The sequence below is a fragment of the Lontra canadensis genome, unplaced genomic scaffold, assembly GCF_010015895.1.
Source record: "Lontra canadensis isolate GAN:19392208 unplaced genomic scaffold, GSC_riverotter_1.0 scaffold114, whole genome shotgun sequence".
Classification (NCBI taxonomy): Eukaryota; Metazoa; Chordata; class Mammalia; order Carnivora; family Mustelidae; genus Lontra; species Lontra canadensis.
The window spans coordinates 5,474,838-5,487,767 of NW_022631108.1; the positions used below are offsets into that span (position 1 = coordinate 5,474,838).

General features: G+C 40.8%; 1 protein-coding gene across 1 annotated transcript; it reads left to right on the forward strand.

Annotated features, from left to right (window-relative positions):
• The first annotated feature begins 3,917 nt into the window (after positions 1-3,917).
• On the forward strand, positions 3,918-5,187 carry POU3F4 (POU class 3 homeobox 4). Its single transcript, XM_032840624.1, has one exon. It carries the CDS (start codon positions 3,953-3,955, stop codon positions 5,036-5,038), a length of 1,086 nt encoding a protein of 361 aa, XP_032696515.1. The 5' UTR covers positions 3,918-3,952; the 3' UTR covers positions 5,039-5,187.
• The last annotated feature ends 7,743 nt before the right edge of the window (positions 5,188-12,930 follow it).

A 12,930-nucleotide genomic window follows, 5' to 3' on the forward strand; every position in this document is an offset into this window, starting at 1 on the left:
TTCCAAAGGGGCCAGGAATGTCTGCTAAGGCACTCAGGAATTGTCATGTATCCTTAAATTTTGTGAGGAAGGAGAGTCACAGTGACCCCCCAGGTTACAAATAAATGAATGAACATACAAACAAATCAAACCAATCTGACTTGCTTTCAGGAATTAATGGAATTTCCCTCTTATAAAACAAGCGCAATGATGCGTAGGGTGGAGTGGCATATTTGGATGTGAAGGCAGTCCAAGGAAGAATGAAGTTTGTGCTGTGTGCTAGCATAGCAAGAGATCAAAACCTATTCTTCTTTACTGCAGATAGGTGTGTGGACTCCATAAAATCATAGTTCCTCCATTTTTAAGTTAGACTCCCCTTCAAGATTTTAGCTACCCAACCTCATAGGGTGGGTCAGTTATTATTATTTTCAAACAATAATTGTAGAGGGGGTGGAGTGATTCAGATCTGAGAACCCCACAGTGGACTTCAAGATCAAGATGAAAAGAACACCAAGCTGTGTATTTGGCCCAGCTACCCAAGAGAGCAGTTTATCAGTGGTAACTCTGAGTTTAAGGCAGAATCAGTCTATGAAAAATAAGCTACCAGCTCTTTGAAACAGTAGCTTCACATGTACTTATTTCTCTCCCATGTCCAGACGGGGTCGTCTATTGAATGAGGCTCTTTTATTTTGCATGGGGCAGGGGATTTGTGACCATGGTCCCCTCTTTTATTCCTCTCTCTATGGAAACCCAGATCATGGGGAGAAATATGCAAGGCTGAATAAAGAGAAGCCACAGAAAGGAGAGCTTGAGAGCGGCATCTGTTACACTTGGGAAGTTAGACTGACAGGAGAGGGTGAAGGAAACCTCTCCAGCAGATTAGTTAGAGCAGTAAGAAGATTTTACTATATGCAGATATTTTCTTCAAAAAACAAAACATCTTACATACAAGAGAAGATTATATTACAGCTGCTACAGGAGGGGAATGCACCTGAATTAGGCAGTATCCATATTCATGGGAACTGTTTTTTAAAAAGGAAGAAAGGAAGGAAGGAAGGAAGGAAGGAAGGAAGGAAGGAAGGGAGAGAGGGAGGGAAGAAGGGAGGGGAGAGGGAGGAAAGGAAAGGAAAAAAAAAGAAAAGGAAAAGAAAGAAAGATGACTACATTGTTTTTGCTCCTGTCATAAGCTATTCTTAAATTAAAGGACTACAGAACAAAGGTGTGTAAAACCTGTCGCTGGATGCAGAAACCTCCTCGGGATAGCTGCCCCTCCCCAGCCTCTGGGCATGGTGTGAACCGCTTTTGAAAGCCTGGCAAAAGTGGTTGCCCAGAGTAGAGGCCAAGGGCTAGAGGAAGGTTGATTATAAGACTTCAGGCTAGTCAGAATTGGAAAAGGACCCCCTTTTTTTCCATGTAAAAGCATTAAAAATTGATAATCACCTTAACCCCCTGAATGGCCAGACTAAGATTAGTAACTCTTTCACCCAAAGGTAGCTGCAATGGTGGGGGTGGGGAACACACCATTATAACAACATGGCAATGATCATGATCTTTTTGCCGGTATGGGTCCTTTAATGTGTTTCCCTCTGACCTCTAAACTGACATGACATAAACTAGCAAATGGACCCTTGAACAGGCAGCCTAAGAGAGCACCTGAAAACTTTCATTTTTGTTTGATTTTAACAAGTACTTTTTTCTTCAGGAAGCAAAAGTTCAGGCACAAATGAGATTGTATTCTTACAAAAGAAGATACACAGTTAGTTGGCGGTAAAGAAAAGACGTTCTTCTATGGAAAGAGAAGAGCAGGGAAGGGGAAGGAAGGAGGAGGGCAGAGGAAGAGAGGGAAAAAAAAACAATTTCTAGGTTAAAAGCAGATAAACTTATAAAAGGATACCAGCAAACGAAACCACAATTTCAATGAAAAGGAGGAGGAGAAGACAAATTATCATCTCTGCCAATAACTACTAAGTGTTTATCCTTTTTTTTTTCTTTTTTAGAGAAAGAGAAAGAAAGAAATAGATCTTAAACAGACACCTGGTTTTCCTGCTTAATAGACACAATTTACATTTACCAATATAAACTCCTATCGCTCTCTACTCTCATAAGAAATTACTCATTTCACGGGAAATATATGCTCTTTATCTATATAAAGGAATGGCAGAATAAGCTCACCTTGTTTTTATTTTTTTCTCATTTTCTTGCACTATCTTCAGATCTGTCTTCTTAGAGAAACTAATGCCTTAATGACTTTCTGGTAGCTGCAAGCCTTCCTTTATTTCTGCTAAATATATGAAAATGTATGCAAATTTAAATCAAGCTAAACCTAGGAGCTCTTGCAATATATTTAATGGAATTTCAAACCAATAAGGGAACTCTGATTCTGTCTTCTGTAAGTGCAAATATAATTACACAGCTAGGTTACCTTCGAAATTATGCAACGGAAGGTCATTTCTTCTTCTTTTTTTTTTTTTAACTTCAGAAATCCAGCTGGGTATCCTGTGCTGCTTTTTCTCAGCTAGAGCAAATCTAAAATCTTTGCATTTTCACCTCACTCAGCTTACATGCAATGTCTTTGCACAGGGCTGTGAAGTACATGGACTTGCCCTTCCCTAACTTATAAAAGCTTAGGAGTACAAGCCTTTCTTGTTTCCTCTTAACCAAAATGTGAAAACATTCCTGTCCTCCCAAGCTGAAAGCAAATTCAAGCTGATGGGTGCGTGGTGGGGGGGTGCTTAATGCCGAACAGCCTGCCATCTCTCATCTCTCATCACTTTCTCTCTCTGAATTTTCAGGGCACACTAAATGATTTCTATTTACTTCAACTTGTCTGGGATGGGGAGGAGGAGGGCAGTGCATGGTAAAAAGAATTTTCCTAGGGTATAGCATCAGGCGCCCTAATCATGAATGCTCTCCTCTGTACCTACTGAAACTGGGTCCTCTAAGTGTCTGGGGTGAGTGTGAGGGAGGGCTGTCCATTTAAGCAAGCACTGCCTCTGAAAGAAGTTGTGGGACCGCTGGTGCGAGCTGACATGGAGCAGTAGTAAAAACCAAGTTATCCAATTGACCAACTGGATTGGAAGGCAAACTTCACAGTAACTGAAATTTGTCAGATTTTTGTCACATTCGATTTTACTTTTATCACATTAGATTTTCCCAGAATCTTGCAGTTGTTCATGCTTTAAATAAAAATTTTCAGAAGCTGGACATCTTTTTCTTAGATGCTTTCTCATCTTGGTATTGAGTTTCTCATAAATGAAAAAATGAAATAAAACAAGTCAAAATAGTTCTTATTGGAATCATGGACTTTAGTCTTACAGATTTAGGGTCCTATCCAAAAGGGGTTCCTTTGCTCAAACTTTGTAGCAAGATTTTGGTTTGCAGTGCCCTGCATACAACTAAGCCAGAACGCTAAACGAACTTGATAAAAATCCCAATCCACTAACATTTAGATGACATTTAAACTGGTTATATTGTTTTCTTAATATATTTTTTTCTTCTCTATTTCAGTTAATCTAAATAATACAAAAGGAATTCTAAAACCATGTTTGCTACTTCACCCCTTATCCACCCCCCCACCAAGCACGCACACACACACTTCCCTCTTACACTTCCCCTCCACTACAAACATCCATTAAGTCTGGGTGAGGTGGGGAGGAGGGAGGGGGGAAGGGTTAACCAAATGAACTGCCGTCACTCAGCCCGAAGCAGCCAATGGAGCCAAAAGATTGATTTACTTCCTGCTCTGGTCTCACTGAAACTCTAGTGCTTAGCTAGCCTAATTTGGAAAGTTAGACCGGCCTCCCGTGCCGCCATTGGCCGAGCCCGTGGCTGGCCAGGCCGAGACGTGTTGCAATTGGCCACAGCGCGTGCCGGTAACTCGCTCTCGCGGCTTTAGCTCCCCCGCACCGTAGATGTCAAAGGCTGAAGCTGCTCCCTTTGCCACATTATAACTAGTAGGGGATCCTCATCGACCATGGCCACAGCTGCCTCGAATCCCTACAGCATTCTCAGTTCTAGCTCCCTAGTCCATGCGGACTCTTCGGGCATGCAGCAGGGGAGTCCTTTCAGAAACCCTCAGAAACTTCTCCAAAGTGATTACTTGCAGGGAGTTCCTAGCAATGGGCATCCTCTCGGGCATCACTGGGTGACCAGTCTGGGCGATGGAGGCCCATGGTCTTCCACACTGGCCACCAACCCCCTGGACCAGCAGGACGTGAAGCCCGGGCGCGAAGACCTACAGCTGGGTGCGATCATCCATCACCGCTCACCGCATGTCGCCCACCACTCTCCGCACACTAACCATCCGAATGCCTGGGGGGCTAGCCCGGCTCCGAACCCGTCCATCACATCCAGCGGCCAACCCCTTAATGTGTACTCGCAGCCTGGCTTCACAGTGAGCGGCATGCTGGAGCACGGAGGGCTCACCCCACCTCCAGCCTCTGCCTCTGCACAGAGCCTACACCCCGTGCTCCGGGATCCCCCAGACCACAGCGACCTAGGCTCGCACCACTGCCAGGACCACTCGGACGAGGAGACACCAACCTCGGATGAGTTGGAACAGTTCGCCAAACAGTTCAAACAAAGAAGAATCAAGTTGGGCTTCACCCAGGCCGACGTGGGGTTGGCGCTGGGCACACTGTACGGCAACGTGTTCTCACAGACCACTATCTGCAGGTTCGAGGCCTTGCAGCTGAGCTTCAAGAACATGTGCAAGCTGAAGCCGCTGCTGAACAAGTGGCTGGAGGAGGCTGATTCGTCCACAGGGAGCCCGACCAGCATTGACAAAATCGCCGCTCAGGGCCGTAAGCGCAAGAAGCGAACCTCCATCGAGGTGAGTGTCAAGGGCGTCCTGGAAACTCATTTCCTCAAATGTCCCAAGCCTGCCGCGCAGGAGATTTCCTCGCTGGCAGACAGCCTCCAGTTGGAGAAAGAAGTGGTGCGTGTCTGGTTCTGTAATCGAAGACAGAAAGAGAAAAGAATGACTCCACCAGGGGATCAGCAGCCACATGAGGTTTACTCGCACACCGTGAAAACAGACACGTCCTGCCACGATCTCTGACTGCAGGAAGCAAGAAAGCGGCCCGCCACGCTGGGAGCAGCGCGGAATTCTCTTTCTCTCCCACTCTCTTCATTTCACTTCAGCTTTATTATTGCTATCTAGAGACATAGCAATATCTAAATATCTAGATAGGGCTCTTCTCTCGCTCTCTCTCCTCCTCCCTCCCCATATATTTTTTTCTCTTTCTTTCTTTCTTTCTTTCACCCCCCCCCAAATAGGGGATTCTAACTTATATTTAAAAAGGAAACACACTCACACGCCTTCAGGCTTCTCAAGGCTGATACACAGTTGCGTTAAGCAGTCCAGGCAGGGAACTCATTATAGTCTGCCGCCTCCCGCCAGGGAAATGTTTGCTCCAACCTTTTCTGCAGATCAATACGTACTGTTTACTTCGAATAAGATCTGTTGGGTTGCTCCTCTCTTTGAAGAACAAGCAGTGGGGTAACTTGGGGGTGGGGTAAGATGGGGGAGGGGGGAGGGAAGACAGATGTGTGCCTCTGAATAACCTTTCAGCGCCTTGGTTATAGCAGCTGTATTTCAGGTGAAATCTGTTTTACAATAGACTAGTTTTGCATTTTTTAAAACTTCTATAGCGTTTCTAAATGTCTGCGGTGTTACTACAAGCTGTACACAATATTTGTGAGATAATTTGTATCTAATCGGCCACTCCACGTTATTATTGCTACTATGATTATTCCTTCATTGAGCTGGCGGTTTTCTAATTGCTTAAAAAAGGGAAGGTCGTGGGAGGAGGAAGGGAAGATATGCCTACCCACCCACCCACCCCCTACACTAAATCTGTTTGGAGAAGAGAGGTACAATGGATAGAATTGTTCATGATGATAGTGGAGATATATATCTATATATCTGTAGATATATAGATATAATTTTTTCAGAGGGCAGAGTGCCTAGGGTAGGCAGAATAGGCAAGCCGATTGGGTTTGCAAAGTACTGTGAAGTAGGAGAGGAGATTTTGAAGCTTTCTGCCCTCCCTCCCTGGATCTGTGGAGTCCTGCCAGGCTTCTACAGAGCAGATCTGGGTGCCTGAAAAGGATTTGCCGGCGGCGTCGAACGAAAGAGGTCGGCCTGAGCAGCTAAGAGGGCTCTGCACCTACGGAGGTCCGGAATGTTTGCACTCAGAGCTCCCCACGGGTCCCGTGCCTCACCAGGACCGCCAGCGCGCCCCACCTCCTTCTTCCTAAGCGAAGGACTTTGCCTTCACATACCATTGCTTTCCCTGGAGACGACGACCCTGAGATGCTGGCGACAGACTGAGTCAGTGCCTCCCAGTTCCGTTCAGCTCCAGTTCACCGCCCGATCCCTGAGTGAGAAACCGTCTGGGAGGGGTGGCTAGTGGGGTGGTAGACAGGTGCTCTCTGCTTGGGGCAGAACGACAATGAAATGGTTGGCAAAGGTCACAAGGATTCTGCTCTAGCTTCGTTACCACCTCTTCTCCCGTATATACATATCGCTGTCTCTAAGTGGGCTCACGGGTCCACGCCTCTGACAAGCACAGCTGTTAGCCCACAGCGAAGATTAAGCTAGGTAGCGAGAGCCCCGGAGTCTGGGTTTCTGGGTGTTCTTGTTTTTTATTTTGATTTTTATCTCTGTTCCTGTGTGTATGCGTGTGTGTGTGAGCGCGAGTGCAAACGTGTGTGTGTAGATAGCTGTGTGTATCGTATTACTATTTACAAAAAAAATTACATAAAATCTCGCTAGGCTGTGTAGAGATCCAAAAAAATATGCAGTTGCTGTGGCTTTATTGCTGGCTCTCAAGTCTACACGCCAAGTCCACAGGAGCACCTCATTCTCAATGAGCACACATGTGCAGGGCAGGCCAAGCACCCAACACCCAGACGCAGCCCGCCAGACATGGCTGGGGGCTCCGCATGCCTGGGTCGGCTGCCTGACCCGACCTTCAGGTGCAGCTTCAGTAGACAAAGCTTCAAACTACCTAAGGACCAAAATGCTTAGGGGCCCTTGTGGAAGATACTCTAGTATGGGCTGCCAGGCTTCTGGTCCACCACACTGTGTCTCCCCCAGCTGCAGGTTGAAGGACATGTGTTAATTCAAATCCTGGACCCTTTTTCTTTTTTTATCAGAAGTCTGCATTCTGTTGGTAGTTGGATTTTAGTTCTGTAAATTTTTTGTTTGTTTTGTCTTTCCACACTGAGTTTGTGTTTTACAACTGTTAGCAGTTTTTTGTTTGTTTGTTTTGATTTTTCCCCTTTTGTAGTTAAGTACTATGGTTCAAACCTGAGTTAACCCAAATATTTCTGCCGACTTTATAATTGTACAGTTTTGTATATTAAACGTTTTTGAAGTTCTTAATTTAAAGAAAGATCATTTAGTTTATTCATTTAGTAACTGATGTATAATAAACACTATTTTCATTAAGAGTTGCTTTTTCAACTATTTTATTCAAATGCCTATTGCAGTTGCCAGCAATTATTTATTTTCAATACATTCTGCATTATGTTTTAAAGAAAACTCAAAGATGAGTTGGGTGTCAAAAAGAAAACAATTCGCTGTAATGTTTGATGTGAACAGTTTTAGTCAAGGGGTTTATATTGACACAATATTTTATTGTTGTAAAAGATTTAAAATAAAACATTTTTCCAAAAATATATTGTTTTTATTTTCTTTCCTCCTTTTTTTTTAATTGTGTGGTGTGTGAAGTGAAGCATTTAAATAGAGGCACATTTCTGGTAAGCAGCGCATCTGTTCTGCTTCAGGTTAGAAATCATTAGTCATTGTTTTGATTCTTGATTCTCTCCCTCTGACTTTTGGCCTTTCATACACTTGCACACACAGCAGGGCCTGTTATCGTGCACTTGCCCACGCTCATGCAAAACACACCCTAAGTGGTGGGAAATAGAGTGGGGAAACCTGGCAGGATCGGGTATTATTTCAGGAAGTGTAATATTATTAATGTTCTCTGAAAGGAGTGTGTTTCTAGTCCAGCAGACAGACCTGTCTCTAAAACTGCCCCTCCTGAAACTTAGGACCCAGACCTTCGCTAAGGTTTTCCTCTTGCTTCCCTGCAACCACTCCTCTTCTGGTTAGAGACCAGTACCCTTCTGGTAGATGAGCCCTCATTCACCTGATGAAGGATGGAAAGATGACTAAATGTAAAAAGTTCTGTCCTTCTTAAGGCTCCCCTGGCCCCAGAAACTCTGATAAACTGTTGTCCATTTAGTGTTGCCCAGTAAAGCTGAATTCTGTTCCTTCCTATATAACTTAGGGTGGAAGAAAAAATCATTAGAGACATTTGGAGGAGAAGTTTAATTTATTATTCTTCTTTCCACTCCTATTTACTTTTTACCTCTGTTGTTTTGTCACAAGACCCTCCATAAAAAAAGGGACAGTTACCTTTAGTGATAGCTGAGGAGTAATTTACTAAATCAGAAGCAGTTTGTTTTAAGGCTTTGTATGTACGCACAAGACTTATCCAACTTTTTGTTTTAGCAGACGCATATCAAGCAATAAACAAGACATTTAGCTATAACTTTCCTATAGTAAATCCCTTCTCAATTCATATTCTAAAATGTTTCTTGGTAAACAAAGCAAATCATTAAATCACTTTAATAGGTAAAGATTATCACATGTAATGTCCATCATCTTTTAGATTGCCTAATTATTTACAGCTGCACAGTGCACAATGCACATGTGAGTGTTGTGAATGAAATATGCTACATGTTCTTTGTATGCCCATAGGCATATCTCTCTTTATAAATAATACTGATTTTATAGAGATGTGTCTACAATCACAAAACATATAGTCTTAAATCTGTTGGCTCTCTTTCTGTTCATACCAGCCAACCTCTTTCTTTTCCAATATCCTATATGATTTTAATTGATCAAAAAGTTATAGCTGTTCTCATTAAAGTACACAGCAACCAACTAGCAGTGCATTCTAAAGTTTTTAATGAGGCCATAAAAGCAGATGCTTTAGGACATACTTACATAAATTTGTAGATATAGACATCTGTTACTATTCATCAATATTTTTACTATGTATTACTGATACATATATTTTACACATGTTTACAAGGCTTGTTTCTTTTATTGACTGTTTTCTCTTTCTTAAAATATAACTAAGGCCTAGTTGGCTTTTATGAGGTCCTCTTTATCAACCTTGTTATATCATTAACATAAAATTTTCATTAAAATTCAGGGGATGTTTGTGCCTTTGCCTAGGACTTTCTTTGTATTGAGGTTGCTGCCATCCCATTACCAACCAAAGTCTTTGTAGGAAAAGCAGCTTTGACCTCTGTTTCTCTTAGACCTTCATAGCAGTGGCTTTCTCTCCCGTAATAAGAATTTGTGGGTTCAATAATAATAATATTTTATGGGTGGTGGTAAAAGTTTCATCCCCATCACCTGATCAGAGCAATAGAAAATTAAGAGATTGTGAAGGGGGTGAGATTTTGGAAGCAGTTGGATGTGAAAAAAGCAAGTATGTAGATGCTACAGATATTTTAACAAAGTCAAATATGAGAATCAAGTATGTGTTTGTATGTATAAATGATTGTCTACATGGTTGTGGCTCTCTGTATGTATAACAAAAGCTAAATAAATTGCTAACCTCCAACATGTATCTTCCCAACAATAAAAGAAGAGAAATAATTATTCCTGGGAATTGGTTTCTTGTCTTTAAAAAGAAAAAGGCAGGGGAAACCATTGTCTACATTAGTACATGGGCTGTGTTTGTCTTCAATAAAATCAAACACTGTTCCCTTGGAAATATTTAGCATTCAGATATTTCCCTTGCTCCCAAGTCAGGCTGTTGTTGCTTTAATTGCCTGTAGGCTATAAGCAGAAATGTAAATTTCTGTTTTTACTTTAAAAATATCTTTTTTAGTAAGGAGGGAAGAAAAAAAAGAGGGAAATGGATTAGTGGAAAGTGATTAGAGGTTAAAACATAGTTTTTGCAAAACAATAATGTATGTTTTTCTACCTGTCATATTCTTTTAAAGACACATATGAAACTTTAGGATTATGGAAATTATTTCTATTAATTGGCATTGAAAAATCCCAAAATATGGCTCTTTCAAAAAGTTTTCAAATCAAGAGAAGTAATGATGCAAAACACTACCATGTAAATTGGTATCACTTGTACTAATGCATTCTCTAAAATAAAGGATAGAATATTCTTTATGCATGCCCCCAAATAATAGTTTTAAAAAAATATAAATCCTACACTTTACTCATTTAGAGATGTTAATTGTTAAAGCACTAAGAAAAGGGGATATAAAATATATTTGAAATCAATTAAGTTTTTTTAATAAGATGAAATAAAATACTTTTCTTAAGAGCACTGTTGATGGAACATTTCTAAAATCCAGGGATTATTTAAAAGAATACAGTCTTAAAAACAAAAATCCAGTTAAATTAGACTGCCTCTAAAAATGTGGGGGTAGGGAAGGTCACATGTAAGAAACTAGATTATTGTTTCTATAAAAAGAATCCACAAAATTAAACCCTTGTGTCTTCCAGTTAAAAAAACACATTAGATTTTATGCTTTCTTTCACAAATGTGAGTATAGAACTTTCACCTATTCACACATTATCTGACTCACTAGCTAGAACACTGGGTTCTCTTTACAAACTTAATTGTTATCAAGGAGGATTTAGTATAAGATGGGTTCATCTTGGATGCCTTCCAAGGAGGCTTGTTTGCTCAGCTATCAAAAGGGCCTTATTATTAGGTGGTTTCACTCTGTAAGGGAGAGAATCATAGGACAGTTGGCTTTTGAGTGAAACTCTACAGTATTTAATATATGTATATAGACATACTCACAACTGTAAACTTGCTCCCTCCTGCATCCCCCTCCTTCTCTCCTTATACTTGCATACTGACAGGGTGATGTAAGAGAAAGCAGGCTGTTCTCAAAGACAAGAAATAGATCATCTCACTGACAATTCTTTAGGTATGTCTTTTCATCCCTCCAGCCACTCAGTTTCCACACTATTCTGGTATAGCCAACTGAAAAGACAAAAAAAAAATTTATTCTACCAAACTCTTGTTTTATTTATATAATGCCAAAAAATAATCTAGTTTGAGTGATCCTCCCCCAAACTCTGACGCACACACAAACTGAATTGACTGCTTGCATTGTCATCTTATAAACAATGTCTGTTATATAGCATTGACTCTTAGGAGAAAGGGGGTCATGTAAACATTTTTCACATTACTTGCTTCTCATCTTCCCCCAATGACTTTGCACAGACCAGAGAATTTCATTATAATGTGGCTGATTATCTCCGAGATTTGACCAGACTGGAGACAAGCCTTTACTCTGCCCCCTTTCACAGATAGAGAAAAGCCTCCTATAAAAGTGTACTTGTAAAGTGAGTGTTAGTATCCTCCCAAGATCAATATTAAAAAGTAGTTTGTTCCACAGAATTTATATCTAGTAAAAGATTTTCCCTTCCTTAATACTTGCAATCTCAGCACAAAAAAAAAAAAAAAAAAAAAAACACACACACACATACCCACACCACCTGCTAAGATCACTGCTTGATGTCGTATTTTGAAAGTACAGAAAGTAGAAGGCTATGGACCAGGAGCAGTTGTTAATTGGGCTTCAAATGGCATATGATTCCAAAATGCAGGAAAAAAAAACGATGTGAATGGATCCATTGCACAGAAGAATACCATTTTTCTTAATGTTTTACTATTCACAGTATACCTGCAGAGGTGTTGGTAGTATTCGTGTTTAATTAACATCAGTTTTTTTTTCTTTATTGCCACAGGAGCACACATATATACATACATAGAAAAGGTCAGAATCAAAGACAGAAGTCTGTTTTAAACCTGTGGAAGCCTAGAAAAATAACAGAAAAAAAAACAGATTTGTGAAATTTATTGGATAAGCAGGGACTGTGTCCAAAACAATGTACAATAGCCACTGTTAGTGGATAGGGATTGCCTTGCTCAACTGTGAACAGGGATTTTCTACAAATGAATCATTTTATCATAAGAAGAGGAGCTGAGTGTGTTTAACCTAATATTCTGAATTCTGAGCCTTTAGGGCGAGAGTAGTTGAAATTCTAGATAAACATATTTTCCTTAATCACATTCATTTTCTATGTTATATCCTGGCAGAGAAAATCCAAACTTCTCCAGATTTTACATTAAAACTAAAACTAAAGTAATATCTCAAAGTACCTCTTTCATCCATCCTGAGTCTTCCCTCTACCACTGTCCATGGATGAGTAGACATTGTTGGCTTATGGATATTTCCCATTGGCTTCCTTAGGACAGGTCTAAGGAAGCTCATAGAGAAGGGATTTCAGGACAAAGGGCTTGCTGCTCACCCTGAGAGCTCCAGTCTCTCATCTGCAGTGGAAGTTCAAGTTCTATATTTTCTTCCACGCCTTAGTGCTCTGCTTCTCCATGTGCTAGTTTGATGTCTTCTACTGAAGACTAACTAGTTTTGTTTTCAGTGGATGACAAGTCTGTCTACAAGTGGATAATTTAGAAATTGCTGATTTATAATAATTTTATTTTCTGGAGCTTTGTGTGTCTGATTTGTACTTTGTACTGTATTTATGCATGATTTAGAGAACTTGCAAATAGAAGAATTTAAATAAAGGCAATAAGATTTTCAATTTATGCACTACCTTTCCTCCTTAAGGATCCCTAGGCACTTTAGAAATGATGTATACAATATACTCTGCAACAACCAATATGCAAATCACAACAAAATCACCACTTCAGGCCACATAAAATGACCACAGTCAGTCCAGGCAAAAACTCATTAATATCAATAGGAGTTCTGTGCACAATTGAAGGGCAGTCAGTATATGCCATGGGTCTCATTCATTGCTGTGTGAGAATATAAAAGTACATGTCTCTAACTGGAAAGGAATAAAGTCTTACATTT